Source organism: Thunnus maccoyii, chromosome 1 (genome assembly GCF_910596095.1).
Source record: "Thunnus maccoyii chromosome 1, fThuMac1.1, whole genome shotgun sequence".
Classification (NCBI taxonomy): domain Eukaryota; kingdom Metazoa; phylum Chordata; class Actinopteri; order Scombriformes; family Scombridae; genus Thunnus; species Thunnus maccoyii.
Genome location: NC_056533.1, coordinates 25,324,978 through 25,337,207, shown reverse-complemented (window position 1 = coordinate 25,337,207; position 12,230 = coordinate 25,324,978). Strand labels below are relative to the sequence as shown.

At 38.1% G+C, this 12,230-nt stretch overlaps 1 protein-coding gene across 1 annotated transcript in view; it reads right to left on the bottom strand.

Annotated features, from left to right (window-relative positions):
- Positions 1-466: 466 nt before the first annotated feature.
- The window catches only part of epha6 (eph receptor A6), a 63,162-nt gene continuing 51,398 nt past the window's right edge, over positions 467-12,230 (bottom strand). Inside the window, exons 11-20 of the mRNA XM_042416717.1 lie at positions 10,490-10,595; positions 8,991-9,061; positions 4,574-4,699; positions 3,547-3,732; positions 3,393-3,454; positions 3,078-3,287; positions 2,815-2,964; positions 2,487-2,680; positions 1,649-1,798; positions 467-1,273 (exon numbers count right to left, since the gene is read on the bottom strand). Of these exons, the coding sequence (XP_042272651.1) occupies positions 1,159-1,273; positions 1,649-1,798; positions 2,487-2,680; positions 2,815-2,964; positions 3,078-3,287; positions 3,393-3,454; positions 3,547-3,732; positions 4,574-4,699; positions 8,991-9,061; positions 10,490-10,595 (1,370 nt within the window). The 3' untranslated portion in view covers positions 467-1,158. The remainder of the gene's footprint in view (positions 1,274-1,648; positions 1,799-2,486; positions 2,681-2,814; positions 2,965-3,077; positions 3,288-3,392; positions 3,455-3,546; positions 3,733-4,573; positions 4,700-8,990; positions 9,062-10,489; positions 10,596-12,230) is intronic.

Here is a 12,230-nt window from a genome sequence, read left to right as displayed (position 1 = left end):
GTTTTTCTTTTTTCAGTTTTGGTTTCATCACTGCAATTGCATGTTAGTTAACTTTTGCAAATCCCTATGGGAAATTATAATAAAATAACAATTGTAAATTAATTAATTTACATTAAAAGAAACAGTATTCCACATGAAATTTGAAAGCTTGGAGACATTAAACAAAAAGTGTGTACCACACAATTTGTTGTTATCTTTGGGTCTATAAGCACCTGTTTGACAAACTCACCTGACAATCCTTCATGTCCAGAAAACATGTCAGTGTCTTGAGTGACAATTAAGAGGACAGTTATTGTGTTGGAGAGTGAGTGTGCATCTATGGATACCTGTGTATGTGTGTGTGTGTGTGTGTGTGTGTATTAATGTGCATGAGCCATTACCCAACAAGTCGTAAAACAGTCTGCTTTGAAAAACCTTGTGATGTTAGGGATGTCAGAGTGGTTAAAGTCTGAGAGAAAACAAAGTATTAAAATAGGGCTGTTTATTAAGGAACAAACATACTGAATAAAACATACACCTTTCACAAGACTTTTTGTACAAGACATACTGCATTATCATGAGGATAGAACATACACTTCTATAAAATCTTTTGACATTCAGCGGTCTTCAGTTCAAAAAACATGATTGTATTTACCATTCTGTCAATCTGTATTTCTGAATTTTCTTGTTAACCAACCGGAAAGTTGTTATTAAAATCACATACTGTACCATTAATCACCATGCCACACCATATTATCTTCTCCATGTCATCTCTGGTCATGAGGTAACAGACTTGAGACCATTCAAAGTCAATAGAAACCATTGGATTGTCACTTGGAAAGAGAAGAGGTATCGGTGAACACTTGAATTGACACTAGAGAAAACAAGTCCTAAATTCAAGTGAATGTTAGTATTTGCTGAGATAACAAAGAGACCGCATTTGGCCAACGCTGACAGAGGTTGGTTGTTGTGGAGGCTGCATTGATAATGATCCAGTAGATGATGAGTGTGTGTTAACTAGACCACATGTGGTCCAGCAGCGGACTGCTCTGACATGAGCAGCGTGTGGTACCTGCTACACCTAACAGTCTGGTGTTTGTGCAATTAGTCGAATGAGGATGCCAAGGAACTCTTTGTTTCCAGCTCAGTGTTCACACAGTCTGTCTTTGTGTGGTGGTTTCACACTTGAAAGCCATTCTGTTGGATATGGTGAAACTGCAGGCGGAGGGACTGTATGCTGCTTATGATTCTCCTCTGGTGGCCAATCAAACAGATCCCGATTCGCCTGATGTCGCTGAAGGGGAGAAAAAGATTTATACAGTTTTAAATTAGTCACTTGATAAAAGCAGTACACCTACAAGACAAACATGCAATTCAGTTTTTCATGTCACTTTAACCTGTGACAAGCACACTAGGGGGAACTTGACGATTTGAACAATACAGGATGCAGGACAAAATACAAGATAAAATACAGGTGGTGAAAAAGTTTATTTCAGACTGTCAAAGAACATTGTGTAACTTGGAGTGACATCAGTGTCATGATGATACTGTGATTAAGCCAGACACACAGAGACACGATTCTAGCATCATTAAAAAAAGAAAAAAAAATAGAACAAGCATTTAAAAGACAGCTACAAGATGCACTTTTCTTTTGCTGTGCTTGACTCACTCTATACTCATGGTGGAAATGGAATCCAGGGTTGTGTATCCTGCTGCGAGGAAGTTGTTCTTATATTGGCTCATTTTGATGGAGTCCAGCCAGTCGCCGATTGAAATGAAAAGAGGGTAGTCTGGCATGTCCTCTGGGGATTCAGGGAAACTGAGACGACAAACAGGTAGTTAAGGATCAGACAGGTTGGCATACTGTTGAGCTGAATGGTGAATATGATTTAAAGGACCATACTGGTGGGTTGGCTTAAGAACTTCAAACTGTGAAAACTCTGCTTTACCAACCATTTTCTGGTACATATCATAACTGTATACCTGCGCATATGCCACTTGTTTTAGTTCATGAAATCTGGTATGAAATTCAACTTGTAGAAATTAGTGTGAAATAAATAATCAGTCCCCATGCATATTTCAGCTTTATGTTTTTATTTACTTTTTTTCATCAAAACTACTTTATTGTTACCTGGCAATGTGAGAGCAAGCTGGGTTTTTATTTTAAACTTCCTTGTGTCAAGTGGTTCTGGGAAACTCACATCCTTGAGATGCAGCTTCTGAATAGACTACTATTTTCACATCAAAATTTTCAAGATGTTGAGCAGACGTACATATATTAAGCTCAAGTTTTGTAACTTTGACCATGTTTAGCATAGATATCCAACATTATAACAGTATACAAATAACAGAAAATCCCCCCAAACATAATATACCCCCTTCAAATGCTTTAGAAAATAGTAGGCAGAAATGTAAAGCACACATAAGTTGTAGTTAGTGGGCGAAAACATTTTATAACCACTAGTATGGTCCTTTTTCTTACCCTGTGTGTGTGAGTTGATACTTACCTCTGTACATCATTCACCAGAGTGAGCAGACTACTTGGATTGATTATGAGTTTGTCCAGGAAAGAGAGCACATCGTTGAAGCGTGGGCGCTGGTTAGCCTCTTTCTGCCAGCAGTGCAACATCAACTGGTGCAGTGTCACAGGGCAGCCCATTGGTGCTGGTAGACGGTAGCCTTCTTCAATTGATAAAATGACCTGAGATGAACATCAGTAAGCAGATATTTGTACAGGTTAATATTTCTATTTTAACGAGTATTCTCCTTGTAGAGGGAAGAGTATACATAAACATGTTATGTTGATCATGTTTCAGTGTTAATTCAGCAGCTTACATCTTGATTGGACATCTCCCAGTAAGGCCTCTCGCCATATGACATCACTTCCCACATGACAATACCGTAACTCCATATGTCACTAGCTGAGGAAAATTTTCCATAAGCAATAGACTCTGGTGCTGTCCAACGTATTGGTATCTTTCCTCCCTGGCAAAAAAACAGTAACAGAATAAATCTGTTAAGGAGATATTCAGAATGTATAACAGCTATAACTGTGATACTGCGATATCCTTCAGAGGAACTGTTACGCCCACACTCACTGTGGCGGTATATGCTGCTTCAGTGTCATCCTCTAGGACTCTGGACATGCCAAAATCAGACACTTTACACACCAAGTTTTCATCCACCAAGATGTTGCGAGCAGCTAGGTCTCTGTGAACGTAACCCATATCTGAGAGGTAGGTCATGCCCACTGCGATGCCACGCAGCATCCCAACCAGCTGGAGCACTGTGAACTGACCATCACGTGTCTTGAGAGGTTGTAAGAGGTAAAGGGAGAGGACAATTGTTATGGAAAGGAGACAATATTTTTTCATAAAATCAAGTGTACATTTCTGAACATGTATTCTTCTCACCCGCAGGAAAGAATCAAGCGCTCCGTTCTCCATGTACTCCACCACTATCATCACTGGTCTGCCTGGGGAAAAGGTAAAACACATGATGAGAAGAAGAACATATATGCAAACACACACACACACACACACACACACACACATATATGTAGCTTACTCTTTGTGACCACTCCCTCCAGTCTAATGATGTTAGGGTTGTTAAACTGTCCCATTATTGATGCCTCACGCAAAAACTCTCGCCTCTGTTGATCCATATAGCCACCTTTAAGTGTCTTTATTGCCACAGCAATGTCCATCCTTCCTGGTATACGCAGGCGACCACAACAAACTTCTCCAAATTCACCTGCAGAAGCAACACAATACACACATGCACACATTGCATGATCCCTCATATATCATAATTCTCAAGTAGTTTAAACATGCTGCAACAAAATGAAATTATAAATAAATTGCACCGTCTAAGTCTCATGGAGTCTCATATAATCAATTATGATTTTTTCTGCTCTTAGTGAAGTAGAAATGGCTTTATAAAATTTTAATCTGGCAAATTTACAAGAAAAATATCATGTGAAATAAATATTAAAGTGCACTATTCTTAAATGGATAATGGCACACTGCCTCCACCAGATGGCACACTGCCTCCACCGGACAGCGTCAATGTTATAGAAACCAGACAAGTGGATGGCACATTCATAATTACAGACTGAACAGCAGACACAATCTGTTCAATTTTATGAACCATCAAACATTATTATTCATTTTCAGCAGCAGTGGCTTTGTTCCTCTAAGGTACTATACAATAAATTACTTTAAAATCAGCTTGCTAAGATTGGCTATAAAGATTTTATAGTAGAACTTTATGGGGTTTAACATTTTTTTTATGAAAGAAAAACATTACTCAACATAAAATATGACTTCTCTATCACAAGTGCTAGACAACCATCACTGGCATCTTTACAATATGCCTGTGTAATCCTAAATATCAATTCAGGAAATACTACCCACATTATTATAACTGCGCTCACTAAATATCATCTTCTATCCAGTTACCAATCAAGTAAGATCAGAGCTTATGTTTTGCTCTTTCACACAGGGTACACCTCTGCTATTCTGTTGGTACGGTATGACAAAATACTTATGTACATACTGTATGGACAGTATCTATATGTGTGTATTGATTTTACCTGCACCAATCACCCTCTCGATGCATATGTATGAGGGGTCTATCTCTTTGGCAAATTCCTCCACAGCCTGAGTGGGGTCTTCATATGTGTCTGGGTCCACATAGGTCTTTATGCCAGAGAATGGAACTGGAGGAGAAGAAATATATATAGAATATATATAAGAATATATTTATTTAACATTTTATTTTGGAATAAAATAGAACAGTATATAACTTAATTAAATATAACTTTGATATCACCATTCAAAATAAAAGCAGAGCTAAAAGTAAAATACAGATTCAACATATTGATGACGCTGATATACAACTCATACACAATAATAAACAGAAGAACTTTCAATATCTTGAATATGGGCACATTTACAGAAGCTTCCATTATTAGGGGCACATGGTGCACTTAGTTTATAATTCCCTCGAAGCACAGGCAGACACAAGTCGCTTTCTTGCTACTGGTTTATTTGAAGGCTTCTCTCAAAATCCTCCATGAAAACCAAAAACACACAGTATTGACAAGAAAGACATTGTTGTTGCCCTTCAAGTTCCCTCTGTTCTTGTGCCACTTTTGTTTTGTTTGTAAGTTCAAAAGATATTCTTTCTTCCATCAAGTCCAAAACTCATTAGCTCTCAGTTCATTCATCGTCATTCCACGTCCTTGATGATGTGCTATTTTGTGAAGGTGCTTGATAAGTAAAGCTGCCTTTCCGCTCTTCTTCTATGGCCTTCACTTGATCGTACATTGGCATTCTCGCTCGTGTGGCATTGAGACCTTTCATTGCCTCCAAATGCTGATCTTTCTTAATTTTTCCTCCAGTCTTTTGTAGAGCTACATGCTCTTCTTCCAGTTGAGCTTTCATTTTAGCTTCGTTTTCCTCTCTCTGTATTCTTCCTTTCACCTCTTCTGCTTCTCGTTCTAAATGATGCTTTACGACTGCTTCTTCTTGATCAGCTATCTTCTTTTTAGCTTCTTCTTCTAGGCACTTGTTCTCTTTCTTATTCTTATAACACTTACAGAACAGTTTGGCTTCCAGCAGTGTCAGTGGCAGCTTCTTGTCATTTTAAAGACCTGCTTGAATGCTCTGAGGTGCCTTTCAGGATAGAAGTGACAGAACCCAATTTACAGGTGCTTGAGTCGAAAGAGAGAACCTGCTTCCGGCCGGTCTTGCTCTTCTTTTTCTGGAATCCTTCCATCCAGTTGACTCGAGGCTCTGGATACAATGAACTTAGAAATCGCTACACACAGATCCACTCTTCATAGTGTGTCCTGGTCTGACTCAAGTCAAGACTTTATGTACAGTAGTTCATCATAAACACACTGGACATCTGTAAGAAGACTTGTGACATCACCAATGATATCATTAAGCAGATCATCAGATAAAGGCTCTGCTGAATGTGATAATGGCTTTTTTCAACTTGCATTTCTCTACCCTTCTCTGTTAGAGCTCTGGTTCTTTGACTCTGTCTTGCCAGCTGCGCTTCCTCTTGCTGGGATTCATCACCACCCACTTGACCTTCTTTAGGTCAGTCTTGGGATTTTGCACTATGCCTAACACTGTCTCTTACCTGATTGTAGGCTCACTTGGCTCTGACATTTTCAATTCAATGCTTTAAATTGATCCAATTTTGTAAATACAAAATGTAAATAGTAAATTAAACCTCTGACTTTTAACACTTACTCCACTGTAAATGTCACTTAAATGTGCACTTAAACTTCACTTATTTCCGAAAACACACTTTTTTAAATTTGAAATATAGAAAGTTCAATGAGAAAATGTATTTACCCTTTAACTTTGGCACCTTAAATGTGTCTATAAATGGCAAGTGTCAATTAAACTACAAACAAGTAAAAACATTTATCACATACACCACAGTAGTTATCATTCACAGTAAAAATCTTTTGGCAGACCTTTAGAAAAGCCTTCTTCATAGACCACCCTTAACTTATTAGTTTCCAAGTTCTTTATGGCTTTGTCTTGAAAATGTTGCTCTTTAAAACTGTGTGTGTCTTCTTACTTCTGTATGTGCATGTATTGCACATGTTTTCGGCAGTCTGTCAGTCCTTTGATGACAGCTCTGTGCGCTGTAGACACGTCGCGAAAAGCCGGTGGTCCTTTGAACATCGTCACTTACTTATGTGAGAGCAGCCCAGCCCGTAACTTTGAGCTGAGACTTCAAAACAATAATAGCCTACTATTGTACTAAATAAAATAATGTATAAATAACATGCAAGAAATATGCACAGATCAGGTTTACGTCAATATAGAACTATGTGGGAAATACAGCACTTTTAAAGGATAGTGTCCAAAGTTTGGGGAATGAAATGTAATTGAACACTTGGCTACTAAATGTGTCTTGAGCAGCTGTGTGTTGTTTCAACGTTAGTTAATGCACACACAAAGAGGTCACATGTGACTCAGAGTTGATACTTGTGGACTGTGATAATATGATCACCTGTGCAATACAATGCCACCAGGTACAACAGGGCACTAAAATTTGTAGTCTGAACACCCTAAATAGAGTTGGCATTTTTAAAACGACGGGCTCCCCTACCAGATTTTAAAATGCTTTTCTTTGACACAACTTTGACGTTTTTCCCCACAACATGCATTACATTCTTAGTAATCTCACTGATTTTAGCTTTTTTGTTAGTTTTGTCACCACAGTGTTTACATTCTTAACTAATTCAAACTCCAATGTAAAACTTTAACTAGAAATCTCCCACTGGAATTCACAGTGAATCAGTTTTTATTGCAAGTAGTTACTGCTGGACAACTCTATAGTCCTGTAGTAAACTCTTTTTATGCCGAAGCGTATTACATTATGCCAGCGAGGCTGATTCTTGCTTCAACTATATGAGGCTGTAATTGATGGTGTATTTCTTCTATTATATTGTAAGGTGTTTTTGTTATTTAGTCAGGATGTGGAGGAAGAGAAGGCAGCATAGAAAGAGCTGAGAAAAAACCCCAGAGCAGCACATATAAAGATATTGCAGGCAGCCAGCATCAGCATCCCCCTCTCTGGCTGAGTCTGGGGAAGTTGCTGCAGTGAGCACAGTGCATGATGACTGGCACAAATGATAACTTAAAGCAGCCCCTGGTACACCTCGAGCAGATGAGCTGGGAACTAAATGTACTTTATAGCTGTGTCAGCTCATATTGTGGAGGGTTGAAGGCTACGTCTGAGAGAGATTCCAGTTTGGAGTCTACACTCTACTTCTGTCTCCAGGGTGTCTAAGCTCAGCTCTGTAATAGAACAAGCCTTTTCTTCCAGTTTGCTAAGACTACTGGCATCCCCTGTCTGGGTAATGCCTCCCTAGCACACAACAGCAAAGAAAAAACAACAAGAAAACACTGTGAGAAGCAAGGATTACAACTGTTCAAATACTATAATATTTTTAAAAAAATGGTCATAATGCAAATTTGTATCAGCAAAACTGATATCATGATTCGTAATTTACTGTAGATAAAAATACACTCAGTTGACATGGAAAATTAAAATAACAGAACCAAGTGTCTGACTAGATAGTTTTGCAGAAAAACTCTTCTTCTGTACACTTGAAGAAAAGACAGCATGAAGGCACACAAAAACCCTTGCACATAAACAGTAATAGTACACACACGCATTTCCTATTGCTTTGAAAGGCTTAAGGCCACCATTCACATGTCAGACAGGCCTTGTGTCCATTTCCCTGCACAGACACAAGATGTTGGTGTGGGTGGAGGTGTTGGTATGACAGCATGTTACAGTGTTTTGACTCATAGTCCTTCATTTCTGCTGGGATCAACCATAAATCCCCAAATCATGCCCAGAGATAGTAGACTGGTTGGATTTGTCTCAGGAGCCACACTTGTGCCCCTGCAGGCCTCAGATTGAATCCTACAAGAGTTGTCACTGAAGTGCCTTACAGGACACCAACAATAATACTGTATGTTTGCCCTACAGGGTGATCAATAACCCTGTTTTTATCTGTAATTGTAGCACTGCACTTTGGTCATTCCTGTATTTCAGAAAATGGAATGGTGGTTAACCAAGTTGTGTCAAAATCCAATAAACAATGTATAAGAAAAAAAAGCAGGAAAGATTTAGCACTTTACTGGATTGTGTAATCACTGAAAATGCACATATTCACATAGATGGATCATCCTGAAATTTTCATCAAATTCAATCCACAGACAAAAATGTTTAAAATTCCATGACCTAAACAGGAAGTGGGAAAGCACAAAAACTGGAGAAATTACAGAAAAAACTGCAACTCTGGGGGTAACTGTGACTAGTCTTTGTAAAACTACTGTCAAAACTAAATCCCTGGGAGATGGAGCATGAAATCTGTTGCAGCTTGCATCCTCACCTGTGTGAAAACCCATGCTAAAAATCAGAGCAATAACAGAATTTTAAACACACAAAAACATTGTGTTTGTTACCATGTCCACTGCGAAAGCGTGTCCTCCTCTTCTCCTCTGACTTCATCCTGGCTTTGATATAACCCTGACACCTGTACATATGAACACATTTGCCAAAGATTAAGAATAATCTTTATCTCTACATTAACAACCACTGTACTTTTTCTTTACTTTCTTAATAATACCCCTCTCAGTGCTTTGTGCTTAACAACACACAGTGAATTTGTTGACATCATCAGCAAACAAGACATGCAACAGATTTACTGTCCTCGTGACAAAAGGTAAGAAAGTGAACATTCATCCTGACAGGAAAAACTGCGAAAAAACTGTTTTAAGTAGACCTTTGCCACACAGTACCATTAGGCTTCTGCTTGTAATGCCACATCATCAATCTTTTGGTTTGCAAGATGTCTCTGCTGGAAAAACAGCCATTTTTCTCTTTTCTATAACCCAATTTTATTTCTCGCCTTTATGTAGATCATTTTATTTTCTTCCATTTTCCTACTTTTATCCTATTCACAGCCCCAAAAATTCAAGGCTTTCAAGGCTCAGTCTCCATAGAGAGGCACAACCAGGACAATTTGCATCCTCAATGTAAAAACCATGCTGAATAAAACCACCCTTTGAAAAAAGTCATCATAATATAAAAATGCACTATTACTTTGCAACTTTTCACTTTAGAAGTGTTTATTTATATAAAAGTAGTTTATAAGCCAATTTTATCAAAACCTCTTTATTGATATTTAGACTCTGTTGAACCAGGGTCAAAGAGAAAATTACAGCTAAAGTAAAGTTTCGTTCACATAGACTCTGTATTTTCCTATGTGACCCATTCCTGGCACAAGAGTAGACTGAAACACAACATAAAAATCATACATAGCTCTGGTACATTTATAAGGAACAGGATTCTGACAGATTACGTGTAGGCTGCATGCATGAGGGACTAACTGTGAAATAGGCTGAAGATAGGGATTCATGAAATTTAGCCAGAATCCAGAATAATGTGGAATTGTGGCCTAAACACACAGCTTTGGACAGGAAATTGATGTTATTGTCTGCCATTTGTTGACTTGGAAGTGCCTGTAAAGCCAGTTTCTGACTTCTGATATTTTCAGAAGTTTGCAAATGGTGTAATCAAAGATGATCACTTCTGATCGTATCACAATTAGGTAAAAATCCAGACAAAGTATCCTCTGATTCTGGGTCATTTTTCACTGTTTATTAAGTGCCACTAATGACAAAACCCTGTGAACCAGAAGCCGACTGGAGACAAAAGTCTGAGCTAACCTGTGGAGGTTAATGGAATGGAGCAAACTGCTGGTACATGCATTACATGCTGAGTAATTAGGCAGAAAATTGGTTCAGCCATTTGGAAAATAAGAGAGTCTGCTTGGTGGCAAAATAGAGAGTCCATTAACAGACTTCTGGTTGTAGCGTTGACTCTGGGGATTATGAGAAGACAGGCAGAGAGGAATGCATGCGTGTGTGTGTGTGTGTGTGTGTGTGTGTGTGCGTCTTACCGTCCAGTGATGAGGAGGAAGAGGGTAAGGATGACCAGCAGGGAGAAGCCTCCAACTGATGCTGTGACGACTACTAGAACTTGACCCTGATCAGCGATATCAGGATCTGAGGAAAGTGAGAACGCATGGAAGAAAGCAGAGATACAAATCAGTAACTGCTCATATTAGCAACTGTCTCCCAAAGCAGAGGCATGACACCCTACCTGGTGATACAAAACTGTTGCAATTTACTGAACACAATGATTAAAGAAGTTACTTTCCATTTCAGTGTTGCTTATGCAGCTGAATTAAACCTCAATAATGTGATGAAAGTCATTCACTCATTATATAACATCCCTTGCTCAGGTTTCCCTTCTTGAACATATCTTAACAACGCAATCCAATTTAATCAATAGAAAGCAAATTAAAAATTCTTGTACAGTAATTGCTCTGCTTCTAACTCAGATTGCATTAAGGTAATCCAGATAAAACTGATTGAGATACACATGTTGAAGTTATTTTTTAGAATTGGACAATTCATCATGTTCACTAAAAGATTTGGCTGCACAGTTGGTTGCAGACAAATCTATTTAAAACTGCGATTTATTTTACTTTCCCATTGCTATGTTGGAAAGTTGAGTCACTTGTCATATATTAATATCTTACATACAAAAGCTAAAATGATATAAACTGTTCTGCACTTTTGCCTGTGAGCAAACAATGAAATATCCACATGAAAAATGTTTTCATAACAATAGTATAAGAACGTCTTGATGACAGCTCCTTATGACTCAAAGTAACAACTTAGGAACAAACTGATTTGCTCTTTGCTCTTTAACATGCTATTTGTACATTTTAAAAATAACAGTATCTCATTAATTGTTAAGTGTCTCTAAAAAAAACTAGTTAAACAGACACCAGAAAAATATTCCCTGATGTATAAGGACTGACATCTCAGTCTCTGTACATATGTAAATGCTTGATATACAAGACATCTGTAAATGTAACATTTTTATTCAATAGTGCCATTTTTTGATGAGATGTTGAACATTTAACTTTTTAACATTGTTTTTAACAAACTCTTTTCTTCCAACCTAATTCCGATCTGTTGGTATAAAATGAAGAAAGGTAAAAAAGGACGAAAGTAAAGAAACATAAGAAAACAAATAACAAAACAAAAAAAAAAGGTGAAAATCTCTGCATTGATGTGGCATGAAACTGTGTGAGATTGTGTTTAGGTCGAATAAGGTGAGAGAGAATACAGCACGTACTGTGTGTGAAAGCCCATTCCAAGCATTTAAATAAACTTATGTCAGGAGCATCGGTATATGAGTGTACGGGATGTGAAGGTGGACATCTACATATTCATCACCTAAAATGTGTATCTTGTAGGAGGCTGTGCGTCTCTGCATATTTCAGGGTTAGAATCAGCAGAGCGTTATGTGTGCATGAAAACTGTAATAAGCACAACTGCACAGCCTGAATCAGGAACTTACAGAGCTTATAAACATTTAAAATAAATGGCTCATGCCTGAAGAAGCACTGATGAGTTTCACTGATCCATAGCAAAGAATGACCATAAAATGTCTCCAGGGATTTTATAGGGTTGTTGATCAACACCAGTGACTCCACAATGTCTGACTTTCTAGCTTTAAAAGTCCTCTCTGCTCTGATCTATTGTTTTAAAACTAAAACTTCATACCCACTGGGATTTCAGCACAAATCTAATTTCTGAAAAGATGACTGAATATCACTCCCATTC